General features: G+C 42.3%; 1 protein-coding gene across 7 annotated transcripts in view; it reads right to left on the bottom strand.

The window, feature by feature from the left end:
• Positions 1 to 21,714, bottom strand: part of STARD13 (StAR related lipid transfer domain containing 13) — a 430,610-nt gene that overhangs the window by 32,785 nt on the left and 376,111 nt on the right. For all 7 annotated transcript variants that reach the window (XM_075919190.1, XM_025190209.2, XM_075919191.1 and 4 more), the window contains 3 exons: positions 14,930 to 15,001; positions 13,488 to 13,569; positions 5,955 to 6,018 (listed from right to left, as the gene is read on the bottom strand). In XM_075919190.1, the coding sequence (XP_075775305.1) occupies positions 5,955 to 6,018; positions 13,488 to 13,569; positions 14,930 to 15,001 (218 nt within the window). The remainder of the gene's footprint in view (positions 1 to 5,954; positions 6,019 to 13,487; positions 13,570 to 14,929; positions 15,002 to 21,714) is intronic.

The raw sequence follows: 21,714 nt of genomic DNA, 5'->3' as shown, positions 1-21,714 counted from the left end.
TAGGGATGGAGAGAGTAAGAGAAGGAAAAAAAAATCTTATCAATTAGAGTGTCCGTGCTAATTGACAAGATTTTTTTCCCTTCTCTCACCCTCGCCATCCCTATTTTTTCTGCTATTTATTTGTTCCTCTGGACCCCTTACTCCATTCATCTAAAGAAGTGGGCTGTGCCCATAAAAGCTCACGATACCATCTACATTTTTGTTAATCGCTAAAGAGCTGCAGGACCATGTGTTGTTTTTTAAGCTTTTTTGTGGTGTTTATGCATGTTCTGTTGACTTCAGCAAGCACAAACAATCTGCCTGCCCACGGCACAGTGCAAAACTAACGCCTAAGCAGTTCTTTAAGGATATAAGGGGGAGGGAGATTTTCAAGGGCAAAAATGGCAGTTTATGATACCTAACTTTTCCTTCCTCACAGCAATGCTGAATGGACACATAGGGCTCGTCTACATTGGCCCCTTTTCCGGAAGGGGCATGTTAATTTCACGAGTCGTAATAGGGAAATCCGCGGGGGATTTAAATATCCCCCGCGGCATTTAAATGAAAATGTCCGCCGCTTTTTTCCGGCTTTTAGAAAAGCCGGAAAAGAGCGTCTACACTGGCCCCGATCCTCCGGAAAAAGCGCCCTTTTCTGGAGGATCGGGGCCAGTGTAGACGCTCTTTTCCGGCTTTTCTAAAAGCCGGAAAAAAGCGGCGGACATTTTCATTTAAATGCCGCGGGGGATATTTAAATCCCCCGCGGATTTCCCTATTACGACTCGTGAAATTAACTGCCCCTTCCGGAAAAGGGGCCAATGTAGACGTAGCCATACATTAAAGATTATGAGGTTATGAGATGCTATACTAATGGGAATCATGTGAATACCTCAAGCAAACTATCCCCCATTATATTTGGTTTTGCTGTGAAAAGTAAACAGACATTTAAAATGGCAGCAAGAAAATCTAGTAAATGATCTGAATTAACCTGTCGGAAGATTAAGTCTTCAATTAAATATGTTCATTTATATACACATACCTGCTAGACAAAAACCAAACATTTAGAGATAAAATACCAAGCACCATAAGTTAATACACAATGTAGGAACTGAGTAAAAGAAAAAAAAGTTCCACAACTTAATATGAGATTCTATTACTCAGTTGTCCCAGACAAAACTGATAAACTATTAGCATCGGCCCTGCAGTTTTTTGTTTAGTTCTAAGGTCACTAAGGAGTTGATCTGAAGCCCACTGGAGTCAATTAGAGTCTTTCCATTGATGATGGCCCAGTCCTATACCAAGCTATTCCTGTACAGTGTTTTAAAGTAGAACAAACTAATTTCATATATATGACATTCAAACAGCCATCTTATCCTCCCTCATTTTAAAGAGGAAACAGCAGTAAGGCAGTAAAATATGATAGGCTGTCAGACTAAAACAAAGCGGTAATCTAAAAAGGCTATTTTGGGACTGGAAAATTCTCATTAAAAAAATCTATTCTTAACGATATTTTTATATGCCATTCTGATGGTAAGGTTCTACTATTTCCCATCTGTCTAGAATGCTGCTGCTTAATCTAATTGGAAAATGTAAAATAATTTGTAAAACACATCTTACTACAGATTTTAGAAATGTGCCTCTGTCTGTATGTTCATCCATCTGTTAGTCTGTTTGTTCAAGAACTCCCCCTAATTGGTATGCAGCTTCCTGTTATCATAACTTACAGCAAGGTCAGGGTTTGGTTGTGCCAGGACAATGGGATATGCCTGGAATTTTATTGTTTATAATAAATTGGAAAGGGAGGGATCTGGTAGGAGGGACCATTATACTGTAGAAGGACCACAGGGGGTCAGCAAGAGTGGGGACACTTACAGTTATAATCCCATTGGGCCAACAAAGGTCTGGGGTGGAGAAAGGGACAGCTGTCTCCTATATATTTTAGAGAGTTTGTCTGTTTGTTTGTGTGTGTCTGTCTGTCCCCCAGCTGGGGGACAAGTTGCAGCAGCCATGCACAGACACCTCTCACCTGGCCCCAACCTGCTGCGGTGAGAAAGGGCTAGGTTTGTCCCCTTTCGCCAGGACAGGCTGCATACTGTACCCCTCATCCCCAGCTCCAACCCTAGAACAATGATTTAAATGAAGAGAAACAAAACTTATTTGAGTTAAGGACTGAGCAATGCCAGGTAAATCTTCTAGTCTTAAATTTAACTGAAGTTTGAAAGATATATATTGAGTTGTAATCAGTAAAGAGGCAGATCACTCTCAAGCCATATTGTTGCTGTAAGTCTTGGCTGGGTCATCACATAAAGGCTGACACATCAGTTTTATATTTTGTCCAAATCATAAAATAAAATAAAGCTGCAAAATCAGAAAAAACAGTTTATAATAATTTCAGAATTATGTATAAAATACAGCACAAATTTATTCTGTAGCTGATGTGAGTGCACAGAAGTAAATGCCTCAGTTCTGCAGCTATGGCCAGAAAACAATTTAGCAGCTAGAGAAGCAGCAGAAAAAAGATAGAAGCTGCTGATCCTACATTGGTCTTTTCTGTAGGGAAACAGATAGCTATTTATACCTTCTGGTTCTCGTGACAGCTTGTTACTGAAGGGGAGTTCACGGGGAGAAGGACTGAAAAGAAGTGAGATACTTATAAAAATCCACCTGTTATAATCTTACTAGTGTCACACCAGGAATATTTTAAAACAACACTCGTGTAATCACTTTAAATATTTTAACCATTATTTTATAAGCATATAAGAACAGCCATAATGGATCAGACCAAAGGTCCATCTAACCCAGTATCCTGTCTTCTGACAGTGGCCAATGCCAGATGCCCCAGAGGGAATGAACAGAACAGGTAATCGTCAAGTGATCCATTCCCTATCACTGATTATCAGCATCTGTCACCAAAGGCTAGGGACACCACTACTGCCCATCTTGGCTAACAGCCATTGATGGACTTATCCTCCACTGAGTTATATAGATCTTTTTCAAAATGTATTATAGTCTTGGCAATCATAACATCTTCTGGCAAGGAGTTCCACAGGTTGACTGTGAATTTGTGTGAAGAAATACTTCCTTGTGTTTGTTTTAAACCTACTGTCTATTAATTTCATTGGGTGACCCTCTAGTTCTTGTGTTATCTACACAAATCATGATTTTATAAACTTCTATAATATCCCTTCTTAGTCTTATCTTTTCTAAGCTGAAAAGTTCTAGTCTTATTCATCTCTCTGCATATGGCAGCTATTCCATAACCCAATCATTTTGTTGCCCTTTTCTAAACATTTTCCAATGCTACAATATCTATTCTGAGATGAGGCTAACAACCACATCTGCAAGATGTGGGCATACCATGCATTTATATAGAGCCAATAAGATATTCTCTGTCTTATTTGCTATCCCTTTTTAAATAATTCCTAACATTGTTTGCTTTTTTGGTGGCTGCTGCACATCGGGGGGATGTTTTCAGAGACCTATCCACAATGACTCCATGATCTCTCTCTTGAGTGGTAACAGCTAATTTAGACCCCATAATTTTATATTTAGAATTGGGATTATATTTTCCAGTGTTCATTACTTTGCATTTATCAGCACTGAATTTCATCAGCCATTCTAAAACAGTCCATTGACTACATGCTAAGGGCCCTGAACAATACAATAATAAAATGGTAAGATACACTACAAACATAATAAATGACACTGAAGCACATCCTCCGCTGGTATAAAATGTGAAGGCTAGACTGAAGTCATCAGAGCTATGACAATTTGCACCAGATGAGGATCCAGTCCCTGTGTTCTTAAAACCCAAGCAAATAAAGCTAAAGTGGTGGGAACTATGTAAGAGAATTTGGGGAGCAGGTGAGTGTGACATGCAAGGGAAGTTAATATGGAGCCAACAATGGTTAACACAACAGAGCCAGGATTACTTGCTGACTAGACCTGGCTGGAAAATGGATTCACTCCCTGCCCCTCCCCCCGGAACTTTGCAGTGAAAATGAGCAAAGCTCAGTTGTGTTGAAATTTTCCATTGAAAATTGCTAGTTTTCTTTGGAAAATCAAAAACGTAAAAAATGTTATTCTGTAATGTCCTCATGGTTCCTCATGGGATATGCCTGATGCTGCCATTCCTTTCTATACACTGGGCTCCCTGGTTGGGCTACACTGTGGTTGGCAATGTCCAGAATGCATGCCAAAAGTGGCACCTAAGATGATTTTCAGTGGCATGTGGGGGCAGGGAATAAGTTAGTGGCCCATGTGTGGAGCAGCATCTGGCTGCCAAGTGAGAGTGACTGTTACAATAAATAAACCCTGTTACAGATAGATGGTGCAGTGGGCTTGGTGCATTAGGTTTTCACCACTGGAAATATGGGTGTACATTTCCAAGAATGAAATGAGTTTGGCTGAGCTGAGTTTCTTCCAGTAGCACACATCTGTCCAAATCATAGAACCACCACACAGCTTGGTGGGTTGGCACTCTCTGTTCTAGAGAGGCCAGAACAGGTATTTAACATGGAAGTTACATGCACTTATCAAAGGCAGGAAATCCCCATGAAACCTCACTTGTGGAGACACTATTTGGAAGAGAATGGCTATAATGGATGCAGGACAAGCTGTTTGATGAATGTCACATACAAGAACAATTTGGCATGAATAGAAGGTAAGAAAATATCTGGCAGCTTCTGTCTGAATTCCTGTACATAGACAACAGGATACAAAAAGATTAACCTGACAGTGGTATCAAGAGGAACGCCTCATATAGGCAGTTTTAAAAATTGCTAGAGAAACATTCTGAAGGGGAAAATGATATAAAGCAGTGATTTCCAACCTGTGGTCTGTGAACCCCTGGTGGTTCGTGACGGTACTATAAGGGAGTCCACAGAAAGTTTAAAAGTAAGGATTGGGCCCACCTCGGGACTGGGACTTTCAGCCAGGCGGTTCTCACACAGGGCTCACCTTTTCTGACCATCTGTCCTCCTGCTACCAGCTGCACTGCTGTTTACACTCCAGCCCTCTCCCCTCTCCCAGCCCTACGGTGGGCCCGATACTTACTTTCCTTTTCCTTTTCTCTTTTTTTCTCCCCCAGGGCTCCATGCCCAGCCAAGGGAAGAGTGCCAGGGCAGGAGCTGCCTTTGGCCACAAGAGCCCCCTTGCCATATCCTCTGTGGATGGGTAGGAGTTGGAGGGGCTAGGAACTGAGGAAGCAGCACCAACGCCGCATTATCAAGTAATGGAATGTTTGAAAATAGCTATGTTCTTGTGAGGAAGGTGTCTGTAAAATTTTAATAGATTGAAAAGGAGTCCGTATGCTCAAAAAGTTGGGAACCACCGATATAAAGTGACATCTCTCAGAACCAATGATTTTCGTTATATGTTGTTGCTTATAAAGTGCCCGGAGACCAATGTCATGAGTAAACTAAAAACTGTTACGCTGGATCTGTTACATTTTTTAAAAAATCAATAAGCATTTTCTGCATTTCTTATTGAAACCCTTAAAGCCGTAAATATTGCCTGTCTTACACAAGAAGGTTGTAAGTATGGAATGGTTTATTTTTATACTATTAACTGGTAGTAAGTCAGCATGAGAAATAAGAAAAAAGCTATTGTTTACACGGGAGCTTCCATTTTTTCCTGGAAGGATTTTCCATTATGTGATCACGTGGCATGAGAAATATGACAACAACACTATAACACCAAGACCCTTTCCTCTTGATTGGAAATGAACATATGTACAATTTAAATTACTTTATATGTCCATGACCCTGCTGTACTAATCATAGCTGTTTATTTTCAATTCCTATTTAAAGGCCCTGATTCAGGAATCCATCCCTATTCAGAATAGCACTTAAACACATGCTTAGAGTTAAACATGCTTAACTTAAATTTGAGTGTTTGCATGACTTGGGGCCTCATTGCAGGAGCTCTCACTACATTGCTAAGAACAAAACCCAGAGGTTTTCATAATGTTTACTTGCCTTTTTCCTTTGGAAGTTCACATCGAGTTTCATTGAGGCACACTTGTTCAATGTGTTCAGTCGTCTAGAGGTGAAGCAAAACCCAAAGATTAGCATCCGCCTCATTCACAGGCATGATTTTTCATGATTTTAAAACTTACTCTCTCATCTGCTTAGGAGGTTGTAACTTTACACAGCAGAATTCACTATACTTTATTTAGTTCTATGAGACTTGCACATCAGAAGGTTCATATCACTGCTGTCACTATCTAATGCCTAGCTCTTTATATCATGCTCTTCATCCACAGATCACAAAGCACTTTATAAAGGTGCTAAAGATCCTTAAGTTCATTTTACAGCTGAGGTAAATGAGGCACAGATAGCAGAGGTGACTTGCCCACTGTGTGGAGAATGTTATCATTCTAAAACCCCTTTCTAACAAATGTTACGAGAGCTCAAGGGCCTTATTAGAACCACAAGACGTATATTTCAAATTTGATTCTTCACTTTAGGCAGTTTGAGCCAGATCCACAAAGGAGATTTAGAGTCAGAATTTCAAAGCCTCGCTTTTAGGCACCTTGACACCTAGGGAAATTCAGTTGTGAGTTAAGCACCTGGGCTACTTATACACTGCATGGGGAGAGTTAGCTGCTTAAGAATGGCAATCACGAGAGCTAGCACGCTGAGTGGGGAGTCGCTTAACCTAGCCAATAAGAAATGTCAAGAAGGGTTTGCCATAAGCCCTTGCCCCCCCCAAAGGATGTTAGGCACCTTGAAGGAGGTACCTCCTTCTTCTTGGGATTCAGTCCTTTTTTGGGGAAAAATGAGGGAGGAGGAAGAGAAGCTGCCACTATCCCCCACTTATACTCACTAGCTTAGTACCTAGAGCCTATCTAAATTAAGTTGTAATATTTTCACTGTCACTTCAGAATGGAGCAAGTTGGTACATTCCTGCAAAATCATCTCTCTGGGTTGCTGTACCAGGTAGCTAACTGAGATCATGGCTTGACTAGGGGGAAGTTCAACGCTGCCATAATCCATCTTCCGGAGTTCAATTTAGCAGATCTAATAAAGACACGCTAAATCAAACTCAGAGTATGCCTCCATCGATGTCCAGTACTCCCACTCCTGTGAGGAGTAAGGGAAGCTGGTGGGAGTGTTTGCTCCCATTGGCCTCCCGCTGTGGGGACAGCAGAGAAATTCGAATTAAGGTACATTATCTCCAACTACATTAATTCATGTAGCTGGAGTTGCGTATCTTAATTTAACCTTTCCCTTGAGTGTAAACCTGGCCTTAGAACCTCAAGTTTTTAGATGTGAACTCCTGACCTTGTATTCAGAGGATACTGAGACTCTGTAGCTCCCTTTGAAATTGCTCTGCATCTCTGACAATCAGGTCGTCAATCTTTAACTCCAGAAGTCTGAAGGAGAATGGGTGCTGAAAAGGTATCTGCTGCAAAGCAGAGGTTCAGTGCAACCTTTGCTCCTCAATACACCCCAAGAGGCAATTTCACCAGAAGCTTTCTAAATAGTTTTAAAAAGGAGCCTATTTGCAACTGATAGAGAGGAGAAAGTGCAGTAGAAAGAGGATATGTCATATATTCAAGGGACAAAATGTCTTCTTGCCTGCTGAGCAATGCGAGCTGCACTTGAAGAACAAATGAGCAAATAATTATACATGAGAGATGGGGAAGTAAGTTCCTACAGACAATGGCTTCATTTTCCCCCTCATTTATATTCAGGTACCCTACTGAATTATGTGGCGTTGCTTAGGTCTAACCAAAGGCAACAATTTGTCTCAATATTTTAAAAGGGGCCTTCAGCTCCATTGTGGAAGGACAGTGAAATCATTCAATCAAACAAACAATGAAAATAAAAGCAATTTGTTTTTCACTGACTCTATCAGAACGCAAGGATTACTTCAGTAGTGAAGTGGAAGAGCTGATCTCATTACTTAGCTAGACTGGCGACAGAGAAGGCCACGGTATTATCCTGACTGCTTTCTGAACCCACTCCGTAGAAACACAGAACTACCTTCAAATAGGAACCAGGAATACAACCCCTGCTTTTAGATTTACCCATCTACAATATAATGACGTGCTTTCTGGGGGTTTTCCAGGAGTGCAAAAAGATTCTGTTGGTGAAATAGAGGGTTAATGATCAGATGTATTAGCTTGCCTGTTACTGGCATCTCAAATTAAATCCAGTCTGTTTGAACCTCTCACATCCTGTTGATGTTCCAATGGCAGCAGACAGCTTTCTCCATCTGCTTATATATATTACATGAATGACAGCCAAACCCTCACAGAAACAAAAGGCTCAGATGACAAAAAGACTGTCACTGATGCCTTGTTCAAAGAGAGACAGGCCACTGTGACACTACCTACACTTTCAAGTTTCTGCCTCAAGTCATGGGAGAGGGCCGTGTATTTTGAACTTCAACAAAACATGACATCTGAGCTTGAAGGAAAGACAGTAAAACCACATGCCAAATAAATAATCCTATATGTAGTTCAGGGTGATTGAGCTCTTAAAAATATTTATGGATGTAGCATAACACTTGTCAAGAAAGCTGCACAGTATTTGAAGAAAACTTGCAAATCATAATATAAAACAATGACACTGATGTTAATTTAATGTATTCTTCACAGAACAATGGTAGTGCAATTTGAATCATCAGCATTATATGAATATGATATAATACCTAGGCATCCAATTTTTGCTGTTCCTGTCTTTCATAGTGTAAGCTCTCCAGACTTGGGAACTGTTTCCTTTTTCGGACATGCACAGCACCAGTAATTAATAAATAAAGAATAATATAGTACAGCAGAAGCTGTGTAATAGGGCAGCCCAGTGGGTGGCCTATTGTTCTGCTTAAACAGCTTCCAGATTATCCTCAAACATCCTTAAAGTCGCTCAGAACAGTATTAACTCCATCTGGGTCTGTGCTGCAGCTGCTCAGTAGCAGCTGCAGGGGAACCCAGCCAGTGGCATGCCAAATTCATGCAGAAGCTAAGCTGCCAGGAGGCACTAAGTGAAATTGTGTGGCACGTATTCCTCTGCAGATCTGGGACACCCTTTTCTGTGGCACTTTCATCTCAAAGATACTTTGGATTGTGCAAACTCAGCCTCACTAAAGTCTGGCCCATCAGCTCTTTTGCAAGGGAGCAAGCAATCTGCACAAAACTTTGCCAGTAGCTTGGTCTCCTTTTGTGGGTTAGTCTATGGGAGGAGGACATCTGATCCCATTTTAGGAAACTCAGCCTAGGAGACTGAACACTGAGAGAGGTCCTCCCCAAAGCTTGCACTGTCTGCTCTACCAATTCCACGGTGACACACAAGACTTTGTTTTCCAATGCTATCAATCCAGCTCCTTTCTGTGAGCTCTACAGTAAAAGAGTGAAGTATTTAGACATTACAACATGCTATATGTTCTATTCAGCCCCCCACTGAAAGTATTAGGAGCCTTTAATAGACCTAGACTGGGATCTTACTCTGCCTTAATCTTTTAATAGCACCTTGAACAATGTTTCTTATGAAACCCCAAGTTTTAAAAAAATCTGGAATTATGTAACAACACTGTAGAATATTGAGTATATTACACATTTTAAAATCCTTACCAGTATAATAATTTATACAGAGTGACCCTTGGAGCAATTATTAGCTGTGAAATAGAGAATAACTATGTAAAGAATTGAATGGCCATAATTAAAAAGATTAAACTCAATGGGGGCTGCTGAGTGCTTCACACTTTTGAAAATAAGGACACTTAAGCTATGTCTAGACTGTCTTTTTTTTTCAGAAAAAGAAATGGAAACACTCTGCAGTCTAGACATAGTCTTATTGGGGGACCTAAACATTGGTTTAAGACTCAAAACATACACATATGTTTTAAGAACCTTGGTCAGTATATTTACATGCAAACAATATGCTAATGGAATGGTATTCAGATTGCAAAGTCAAGCATTCAAGTGTTTGACTTTGCAACCTAAATAATATTATTTTAAAGTAGTTTATTTGCATGTTATTTTTGAGGGTTTTTTTTTCTGAAAGGAGAAAGGTAAAAACTAACTATTACACCCAGATGTAATAGCCTCTGCCATGCCTCACAAGCAGGACTTGAAGGCTGAACTTTGGACACTGCAGTATATACTTATGCCACTTGAGCTACAAGAGTGATTTTGGATGGCAGTAGCAGGAGAAAGCTGTTATGAGAGCCAGGCCCAGAACACCCCAGTTGAGAGAGTATCCTACTTGATGTACTTACGTCCCTCCCTCCTAGCCCACCACTGGGGCCATGTGATGAATCAGAGGGAAGGCAAGTGGAACTTGATCAGGCTTTCTCCCTCCAACAGCTACTCTGGAAGTTCCTGGGCCCTCCTAAAGCAGTGTGTTGTTCCTGCTGTGGAAGTCAGCCCAACCACAGAATTCATGTTCAATTATTATTTTCTATATCTGACAAATCTTTTCCCCGGGAATGCAAATAAGAGAAAGAAAATGATGATTTCCTACCATTTGTACCTCAATAAAATCTGAATGAAATCAAGTGGAAAAAGAAAAGGTACTCCTCTAACCTGAAGTCTTTCCCCCTCCCCACTAGCCAAATTGCAAAGGCCTGCTGCAAACAACAGGGCTGTGTCTACACTGGCATGAATTTCCGGAACTGCTTAAAATGGAATACTATTCCGTTTTCAGTTTTTCCGGAAAAGGAGCATCTACATTGGCAGGCTGCTTTTCCGGAAAAGCCCTTTTTCCGGAAAAGCATCTGTGGCCAATGTAGACGCGCTTTTCCGGAAAAGAGCCTCGATCGCCATTTTCACGATCGGGGCTTTTTTCCGGAAAAGACTACTGGGCTGTCTACACTGGCCCTTTTCCGGAACAGTGTTCCGGAACAAGGACTTATGCCCGAGCGGGAGCAGAATAGTTTTTCCGCAATAGCGGCTGATTTTGTACAGTAGAGCATCGTTGCTTTTCCAGAAATTCAAGGGCCAGTGTAGACAGCTCGCAGCTTATTCCGGAAAAGCAGCTGATTTTCCGGAATAAGTGGCCCAGTGTAGACATAGCCCAGGGGTATTAGACTGGAATTTTTTTTAAAAAGATCACTAGAATTTATAAATATTAAGCTTTACAAATAGAGGTTGCTACCAGCTGCCCTATAAGAGAAGTGCTTTCTTTGTGATTTCTCTCCCATTCTCTTTTACACTATAACACTAACAACAATACTGAAATAAGGTTAAAGGGCTGACTTCTGTCCACAAAAGCCGAGAAATTCAGAGCTTAAGCTCAAGCAGTAAAAGTCCATGTAAGATGGCTGATGGTCCAGAATTCAAACTCTGCTCGTTCTAAAGAGCTGCTCTGATAGCTCAGCTGCAAATGAAAAATCTATGCCGTTGAGCTGAATGTCACGCTAATCAGTCTCAAGGCTTGGTCATGCATTCCTTTGAAGTCAGTGGGAGTTCTGGGTGTCTAAGGAATGTGAGATTGAGGGATGTTCAGCACACACAAATAATAGTTTACATCTTTTATTTTCCATTTTACAAGCGGCTGTCGTGGCCAGCTGGCTCCTGTTTGACACCCCAGAATGTATCTTGTAGTAATACCCCAGTCTTCACAGAGCACTGAGAGGGCCTGGACCTTGCCTAGGATGGTCAGTTAAGCTGTGGAGGGTAAGAGCGTATTGCATGGTTTTGAAAAATATAATTAGATAACTAATAAAATACAGATGTTTGGGTGTGACTGACCAACACAATTTGTTGTTCTTGATGAACTAGAATTTTGAACTTGAGCACGCTCATTCATATGGGCCACTGAATAAAGGGAAATAAAAACTGACCCTTCCCCTGTCCCACAGAAGTCCCATGAGGTCAGTTTCACAATTACTGACAGTAATTCTTTGTGCGAGGCTTTCTTGTTGGGTATGAGACCTCTCCTTTTGGAGACACTAAGTATAGCTGTGGGCCAGCAAGGTTCTCTTTGCCCCAATTTACCATAGAAATTTATCAGAAATGTGTTTCTGTGCATGGAACATGACACACAAATATGGACACGGCCATATGCACCCAATGGCTCTCAACTAAGAGCTGATCATATTACAGTGAATGTCTGGGATCTGCAAAGATATCCTTCCAAACAATTAAACTGCTTGCACAATAATGATTCTGCCCTTGCCTGTATGGCCTAGATGGTGCATGGTCCTGCAGGGGACTGGAGTTGATGACCTGTCGAGGTCCCTTCCAGTCCTATGATTCTAGGGCAGAGTGGGGTTGGATGGTGCTCCCTCCTCAGCCCCCCCAAGGGGGATGGCCCCACTGCATGCATGCCACATGTTCCTCTGTGCCAGCCTGGAGTTTGAGGACCACTGGATTAGTCCAATAAAATGTCAAAAAAAACCCACCCCAAAAATACTGTGAGAAAACAATAATTACATACAGCCATAATATGATATGACATTTAGAGCCCTGCATATCTGCACATATCTACACATATCTGCACATCCAAAACCATGAATTGTTTTTGCACATTTGGATGTGGACACAGATTTTGTACCTAGAAACCTACAAATCTGCAGATATCCACTTTATATTCACGGGTATCCTCATCCATTAATGTCAATGTGGGAATCCATAGCTCACTTGTGCAGATACAGATATGGGTGCGGATACAGAATTTTGTATCCATGATGGACCCTACAGACATTGTGAAAGCTGAAGCTTCATGTAGTAGATCCTGCCTTATTATGGGCCTAGTGCTCCCTTGTCCTCACACAGGGGGAGAGGAGAAGAACCCAGCCGAAAGGAGCATGGGAGAAGGACGAGAGGAGCAGTGCCTTTGCAATGTAGTTTTCCCTTTCCACCAAAAGTCCTTTTCCAGGACTACCACGGTTCACAGCACAGGAGAGGTTAGGCCAGGGCACAGCAAAACCTGTGTGGGGCACAGTCCCTGAGGCAAAGAACAAAACACTGTACAAACAGAAACACTTTAACTCTCTGGCAGAGTGGAGCTGGAGCATCAGCAACTGGGTGTTTATACAGTGGCTGGCAAAATGGGCTGGGTGCTAGTCACTGACTAGGGCTCCCAGGTGCTGTAGCACTACAATTAAATGACAATAGGAAGCCAATGGCAGCACAGTGCCATGTGGACCAGCTTTACTGTCAGAGGGAAGAAGGTTCTGTGCAATGGGGTTTCTGTTTGTCTATGATAGTCCGGGGTAGAGTTACTCCTATGTTACCCCCACACACTTCCCTAATTTATGCTGTGTGTGCTGTTGCAGTTCTTTCTATGAGCCATTGATGAGATGGGCTGATAGATTTGGGCCCTTTTAAAATATTGTGAATTTTCAAACAGAAAACTGGCCCCTGCTGTAGGATTTTTTGGGTGCGAAATGAATCAAGGTTTCTATGATGTACTTTTAAAATACTATTTATTATGCCTGTTTAATTGAAAAGGACAAATAAACTTCTCTTAAGCTGGGCCACTACTTTCAAAACAAAAATCCACTAGTGTTCTTACGATAATCTCCATCCCCCAAAAATAGAAACAGCTGATGTTATTTACCGGCAAAGAGGTTCTACAAGGTCCTTGTCGAGAAAATCATGATCTTTCTTTACGGCTGCAATGTTAATAGGAAACTGTGAATCTGTAACAAGGAGAGGCAGTATTAAAGCAAGTACATTTTATTCAAATGGAAATAGTTTATTTTGAAGATGCCTTGCATGTGTTTTAGCCACAGAAATGGTGATTTATTTTATTTAACTTGGCTTTAATTACCCCTGTATGGAGTTAACATCCTGTGAACCAAAAAAATAATGTTTGGCTCAGGCAACAAGAAGACTTTTAAGTGCTTACTGTTTCTATCCAATCACTATTCCAACCCCACCCCTCAAAAAGAGATCTGAGAATTACCATACATTCGTCATTTGTCACTGAGATGGGCAATTAGACCATCCACAAATACTTCAGTGAGTTGCTGAAATATTTGGTAGACAGACTTTACCATGCAGCATAAATGTTTTGGCTATTTTGTTAGCATAACACACGACAACAGCAAACATTTCAAACAAAGAGTAACTTAAGCATCAGATGAGAAGTAACCTGACCATACCAGTTACCTCAAATACTCCCCTGAAATTTAAAAACAAGATGGAAGAGCTGGACACTGAGAATTGTAATGAAAAGTGACTTGGAAGCAGCCGAATTACTGTGCTTCTGTAGCCCAGCAGACTTTATTAGATGCTGAGCAACTTTGGCTCCCATGGACTTTAAGGGAACTGTGGATGCTCATCACAAGCCAGGTACTGAGTTGGGGAAGAATGAGGGGAGCATTCTTTTCCCCACTCCCCAACTTTCAGGTAGGGGCAACAGCAGTAATTTTGCTCCAATTTTGAGCTATATGGGAGGGAAAGAAGAGAAAGCCACTCCCAGCCCCCAGTGTGCTGTGGTATACAGCAGCAAAACTAAGCTGTGCCACTGGCTCCTGGAGAACCTGCCAAACTGATGTTTTGGGAGGACAGAAGCCTCCAGTCACCAGCTCCAGACGCAACCACCCAGAGAAGTGCTCCACTTTTCCCTGCTGGCTACACTAACTCCACCCAGTTCTGGGGCAGTGGTTCTGTTGGAATCGGTTGCTGTCCTTGCCTTCCATTGAGGGTCAAGCAAATATGGGACGCTCAGGTTAGAAGATTCACAGCCAGCTTTACAGAGTGCTTGCACTTTCAGATTCATTTTCTGCATATTTTGTGTTTTCTTTTCCACTAACATTTTTTTTTATTCTTGAATTTCTGAGTGCCCCATCTGCCACCAGGGAAGCTGAGATTTTCACATATTCACATGTCCCCAAGAGCTGGCGTTCGAAGAAAAATCATGAAATACTGCAAGATTCAGGATAAAAATCCCAACAGTTGGCAACTCTGTCTGAGGCTGTAAACTCTTCAGACCAGGTCTGTCTCTGTTAAGATGTCCAATAGACTTTAGGACATCTAGAAATATTAACCACGTACCCTCATAGAGCTGAGCATATTGTGGAAATCCAGCAGCTCGTAGCCAGTCACACGCTTCCTTTGCTTCGATTTCTGAAGAGTAAAAAAAAGAGAATGGGTTCATCTTAGAGCCACACTGTGATGTTTTGCATCAGAAGTTATTTTAATTACAAGAAAGACACACGAGGACTGTGTTCCTTTTCAGTACCTATAACATTCATAGAATCATAGAACTCTAGAACTGGAAGGGACCTCGAGAGGTCATCGAGACCAGTCCCCCGCCCTTACGGCAGGACCCAGTACTGTCTAGACCATCTCTGATAGATGTCTATCTAACCTGCTCTTAAATATCTCCAGAGATGGAGATTTCACAACCTTCGTAGGTGGGGCAGGAAAGGGAGCAGAACACTGTCAGGGTGTCAGACAACAATCTCTCCCTCCCCAAAGCATTTAGTGTGGGAGAGATTGATCTGCTAAGTAGTAATGAAAAATTGAAGTTGTAATAAATATAATATCAACTATAGAGACCCCATTTTAAAACTTGGGCATCTCCAAAGAATCAGTAAACACCTTGTACCTGCAACTACATGCACAAGTACTCCCACAGAGCTCTGAGGGGACTATCCATGTATGGAAATATTCACAGGATCAGGGCCCCAAAGGAGAGGCAGGCACATCCAGTACATTTGCAAAATCTGGATGCATGTTCACACCGGGAAGTAGACTTCTGTGCTTGTCACTATGGCTACGTCTAGACTGCAGGCTTCTTGTGCAAGAAGCTTTTTTCAGAAGAGATCTTCCAAAAAAACTTCTTCCGAAAGAGAGACCACACTGCAAAAGCACATAAAAAAAGTGATGTGCTTTTTCAAAAGATAGCATCCAGACTGCCTAGACGCTATTTTGCAAGTAAGCAGTGATTGCTATGGACAGAATGGCCACCAGGGCACCTGTGCTTTTTCTTCTTCCAAAAAACCTCTATCTTCCCCATCCACACACACCTTTTTGCGAAAGAGCTCTTCTGCAAAAAAGCATTCTTCCTCGTAGAATGAAGATTACCAATGCCGCAAAAACCCCTCTGTTCTTTCAATTCACTTGAGAAAGAATGCAATTTCAGTGTGGACGGTCATCAAGTTTTGTCGGAAAAACGGCTGTTTTTCTGACAAAACTCTGTAGTGCAGACATATCCTATCTAACCTGAATATGCATATACTAGGGCTTGGCACATGCAGATTTTGAAGATCCACATTAGGAAGCCAGGACAGAAAATCTGGCCCACACAATGTCTGTTAAAGACATCAAAGGTTGTTGGACTAGACAAAGAAAAAAAATCACACTCTGTTGTTCTGCCACAAATGCTAAACGCAGGTGTAAATCTGTTTTGTACTGAAGTGCATAGTTTCCATGTGATAACACTGGGCCAAATTCACCCCTGGTTTAACTCTTATCAGAACAATTGAATCTGGCCCACTGAAATTAACTGAACAGCCTGGTTGAATATACGGTACAGTATGTGACCCAGACACCTTTTGCTCCTTGGATTATTGACCCACTTCAGTAGTTGTAACAGAAATACCAATTCAAGATAAAAGGCCTGCATGCTGGAAGCACAATTTCCCAAAGATAATTAGATAGCCAATAACAGATCAGCAATGCTACAACTGATTATCTTCCTGGTCATTTTACTTCATTTGTTTTGACATTAATTTATGCCATGGCACTTGTCCCTCCAAGCCTTTAAAAGTACATTGAGTACATACAACTATGCAAAAGAACATATAACAAGGCTATTTTTGCTGCACATCTGCATGCTGAAAGAGCACTTTCTCTATTACATTCCAGTGTGACTGAATATTTTCATTCCATGTTTGGAAAAAAGACAAGAATTGTTACTTTCTTGGTCTGTTTATTCGTTAAATACAGTCTTGTGAAACCCTAATTAATTGATCCTCTTGGAAATATATTTCACAACTCACAACAGCTGCACAGTCAAGTTTCATCTGCACTGGAAGAACAACAAGAAGAAACTGTGTGCAATTGTGTAATGGAGAAAACGGCAATTAGTGTCCCTATGGGTTTCTCAGATTTCAGTGTGTTTTTGAGTTTCTACTGCAAGTGTGGCCTGCCAGGAATTTTCTTGTGGCCCCCATGAAGGCCATGTGGTCTAAAGTAGAGACGGGTGAATGATTGCAAGGAATAACTAATCTGGCGAATATTTCCTTTCCTATTTCCTTCTCTTTGCAAATTATTCCTGTGCAGATTGCAATTTTCTTGAATGCACCCATGACTCAGAAAGACTAGCAGAACCCTTTTGTAGTCTCTTGCTCCTATGTGAGCTGCCTGGTACAAGTATTCAAAATACAGCCTGCCTGGATGATCATCTAGGACCCAAAGGCCTGTGAATTTAGATGCAGCCCTGAAGCTGTATCATCCCAGGAGTGGCCCTAGGGATGTCAATGTGTAGTCGAAAACACGATTAACTGATAAGCTTGAGCTTATCAGTTAACTTTATTGATTACACACATCCTCCTTTGCTGCCTTTGTTTCAGAGGCATCAAAGGAGGGCAGAGGAGGAGCCAGTGCCTGTGAGGAGCCAGCTTTTAAGTTGGCTCCCCATAATTACCAGTTCTATGAAGTCACCTTCCCTCTTCTCCCCACCCCAGTACTGCCTCTGATAGGGTATGTCTACATTAGTCCCCTAGTCCCCTAGTTTGAACTGGGGTGGACTTAGTCAGTTCGAACTAAGGGGATTTAAAAATGGCGCCCCGCCCGGGAACATGCCAATGAAGCCCGGGATAATTAAATCCTGGGCTTCATTTGCAAGTTTGAATGCCTACATTAGCCACCCCAGTTCGAACTAGGGAGCTAATGTAGACATACCCATAGAGAGGCAGCAGCGTGGAGGGTAATGGGGGCAGGCGGGAGCAGATATATGAAGGAAACCAGCTTTCAAGTCAGCTCCCTGCACATGCAGCCACTCTATCCGAGGCAGCAGTGCAGGGATAGGGGCAGGCTGGAGCCAGTACAAGCTCAGGGAGCTGGCTTTTAAGCCGGCTCTCATGTGCCAGCTCCACAAATCTGCCTCCCCCACTCCCCTTTCTGTCTCCCACAGAGGCAGTGGGTGGGGGGAAGAGGGGACAGGCAGGAGCAAGTGCTGAGGAGGAGCCACCTGCCCTCCCCCAACGATGCTGCCTCTATTAGGGTACGTCTAGACTACCGCGTTTTGTCGACGGAAGTTTTGTCGACAGATACTGTCGACAAAACTTCTGTCAACAATTTGCGTCCAGACACATGGAGTTCTGTCGACAAAGCAAGCCGCTTTGTCGACAGAACTCCGTAGTCTGGACGCAGTGTTACAGGCAATAACACCTTCTGTCGACAGAAAGTGTTATGCCTCGTAAAATGAGGTATACCAGCGTCGACAAAACTGCGGAGTTCTGTCGACGTTATGTCGACAGAACTCCGCGGTAGTGTAGACGCTGGTATTGTTTTGTCGACAAAAGTCCACTTTTGTCGACAAAACTAGGTAGTCTAGACACACCCCAAGAGGCAGCAGCATGGTAAGGTGTGGGGCAGGGAATACTTCCGCAGAGCAGCCTCTGTCCACAGTAGGCCCAGGCTCACCATGAGCAGAGGCTGCTCCGTGGGAGCTTGGGTCCCGCATGGACAGGGGCTGCTGCCGCCACATTCTGCTGTCTCTTATCAGAGGCAGTAGTGTGGGCCAGCAGGTGGAGCCAGTCTGCATGGGGAGCTGATTTTTAAATACTTTTTTATCTCAGCTCCTGTGTGCCACCCTGCACAGCTGTCTCTGATACAGAGGCAGCAGTGTGGGATGGCAGGTGGCTCCCTGGGAATGGGGCTGGGAACACACTGGCTACCGGTCGTGCCCCCAGGGACTACTGAATGGTCGTGTAACCACTAAAATTTGATGTGGTTACCTAACTATTCAATAGATCGCTATCTATCATCCCTAAGGCTACGTCTAGACAGTGGGGCTATTTTGGGATACTGGAAGTATCCCAAAATAGCAATTCCATGTCTTAAAAACGCGCCCATTATTTCAAAATATATTTCGAAATAACGGGTGTGCTGTTCTGGCATCCCTGTAACCTTTGTTTCACGAGGGTTAAGGGATTTGTCCGAATAGTGCCTTATTTTGAAATTTGGCACTGTGTAGACAATGCCAAATTTCAAAATAAGCTCTTTTGAAATAATGTGCATAGTGAAAATTGCATAGTTTATTTTGAGGTAAATAAACTTTAAGTGGTGCTGGAGAGGAATTAAAATGTAGGACACTCTCTGCAATCCCTTGCCCTCCTGCTATTCTACTTGCTGTTCTCTTGCTCTGGACAGGGAAGAGGTGGTAATCTGCTGGTGGCCTGACCCAGCCCAGCAGCAAATTAGGATACTGCTTGTACTGGCTCATTTGGAGAGCCCTGCAAATCCATTGATGTGAATGTGGATATCAGCAGCTCATTTTTGCAGATGTGGATACAAATTTTGTATCTAGAACCCTGTAAATGTGCGGGTATCTGCTTTATATCCATGGGTATCCGCGTTCACTGATGTGGATGGGCAGGGCTCGCTGAACCGCGGCGAGCCCCGCTCGTCAGCCGCGCTGTCCGGCGATCTGCACATGCACAGATCACCTGAACCTGGCTCTTCTGGGTTGCAATCTACTCACCACGGGCGAGTAGACTGCATTATTTGTCAAGCCCTGTGGATGGGGATAACCACAGATCATTTTTGTGGATGCAGTTACAAAATTTTGTATCCCCACAGGGCTCTGCCCATTTGCATTAGCCAGTGGCTTCCTGGATCCATCATTTCCTTTTCCCCCTAGACAGTCCCCATTACCTGCTCCAGGAATGTGTAAGCAGGCATGTAGCACCTGCTTACTCCTCTGCAGAGCTGGAGGGGGACTGGTCCTTATTTCCCTCCCTCCTTTGGATGGCTATGTAGTCCAAGACATCATCTAACCCATGATACAGCTCAGTTTCCCCACTGGATAACTGTAATACTTAGAATAAGCTCCCTTGTAAAAATGTTCTCAGACAGCAGTTTCAACATTCATTTCCCATGAATATTTTCTAATATTTGCTTGAAATGTGCTGGTTTATTGGCTCAAATATCGGTGAAGACTCCTCTGGGAAGAGGCGAGCAGAGCACTACAATGAATTCCTTACACATGTCAACGGAAACGTCTAGAAATAATGTTTTGCAGCACTGGCTCAGCTCTATTCCACATCCAGACTCACATTTACTGACTAGCGCAGGTGTGAGAACCCAGGCTGCAGCAGCTGTGCTAGAGATGGATAAATAGATGATGGAGGCAAAGAGGATCAAAGGAAAAGACAAAGGAACTCTGGGACCTTGCATAGCAGTAAGAATAAATCACATACCCAACATAAATTAAAGGCTGGAGATAAGTGGGATGTTTCCTTAGAAACAAAGCCAGAAGTTTCCCTTGTTCTTTATAATAACGAGGAATTAATTTCTTTGTAGGAAAACCTACTTGTAAGAGGCCGGCAGATTTTACAAAAGGAGAGGCAGCACAAGTCTGCTGAGTTATGCAAGGCCAGGTGAGTTTCATTGGCTCCAGTGCCCAGTATAGACGAGTCTGCACATCCCTTTCTTGGGAAGGAAGGACTAAGGCAGGAGGGCTTGCAGGAGACAGCCTTAGGAGGAATCTTAGGTGGTAGTTTACATCTGGTTATTCCCAGATTGAGTTTAAAGATGGAGGGGGGAGGAGAAGCCTGTTCATTTACTCTATTTTATACAGAGAATCCATTAATAAAATGTTTGCAGCTTTCTATTCGGCTTTTCACTCAGTAAGTGTAATACTTAATAACAATGAATGATATAATACATTAGCCACAGTGACCCATATAAATACATAGCTAATACATTATTTTTCAAAACAAATGAAATAATCATGCAAACTGTCAGGAAACAAGTTTTGCTAAGTTTGTGTGTTGATACAAAAGGGAATTCTGTCAGGAGGTGTTCAACCGTAGGAATTAAACTCATCTGTTAATCAACAGAACAGGTGTATCTCCAGCTATGACAGTGAAAGTTTCTTCATGCTGACCCATCAGTATGTCTGTTCTGTGGGAAGTCTGCCTCTAGGGAGAGAGTGTAAATCAGTTTTCAGGTCCATCAATCCTTGACTTCTTTACTGAGTGCCACCAAATAAAAGGGCCACCAAACAGCTATCCAATGGGAACTACTTTGGGTCACTATTAACCAACACTGTAGAGAACAGCTGACATACAGGTGAAAGACCTCTCCTGCCATAACCCTCCATGATACCTGTTCATCAGTCATTGAATTTGAATATGTCTGCTCTTAAAAACAAAAAACAAACCAAAAAAAAATTAATCCCCCCGCTACTCCTCCTCCGAGTGAAAGGGAGCAGGAAAGCTCCTGACTCCCTTTCCTGGAGAACACTACCCTCTCATGAAAAGATTACCTAAATTAATTCATGTTTCTATGAGGGACTTCTGAACAGTGCCATATCACAGATCACGGATACTGCCTAGCTCCTTTACTTCCTTCTCTTATCCTCTTTCCCCTTTTCTATCCTCCATCTCCGTCTCTTTTTCTCTTCTGCCTCTCCACTTTCTTCTAAAATCCAATTACAACTGTTATTTAACCTTAAAGTTCTCATTGAAGCAACTCACCAAATCGCATTAATGAATAGGATCAATAACGTGGTACATAATCATCTTGCCTAGTGTGTGAATAACAACACTTCTGCTTATGTTATTTAGCAACTTTTATTAAAATTTTAAATCAAGTTTTTAGAC

This window comes from Pelodiscus sinensis, chromosome 1 (genome assembly GCF_049634645.1).
Source record: "Pelodiscus sinensis isolate JC-2024 chromosome 1, ASM4963464v1, whole genome shotgun sequence".
In the NCBI taxonomy this organism is placed as follows: Eukaryota; Metazoa; Chordata; order Testudines; family Trionychidae; genus Pelodiscus; species Pelodiscus sinensis.
Note: the sequence above shows the minus strand (reverse complement) of the source record. Positions and strands in the feature narration are given on the sequence as shown.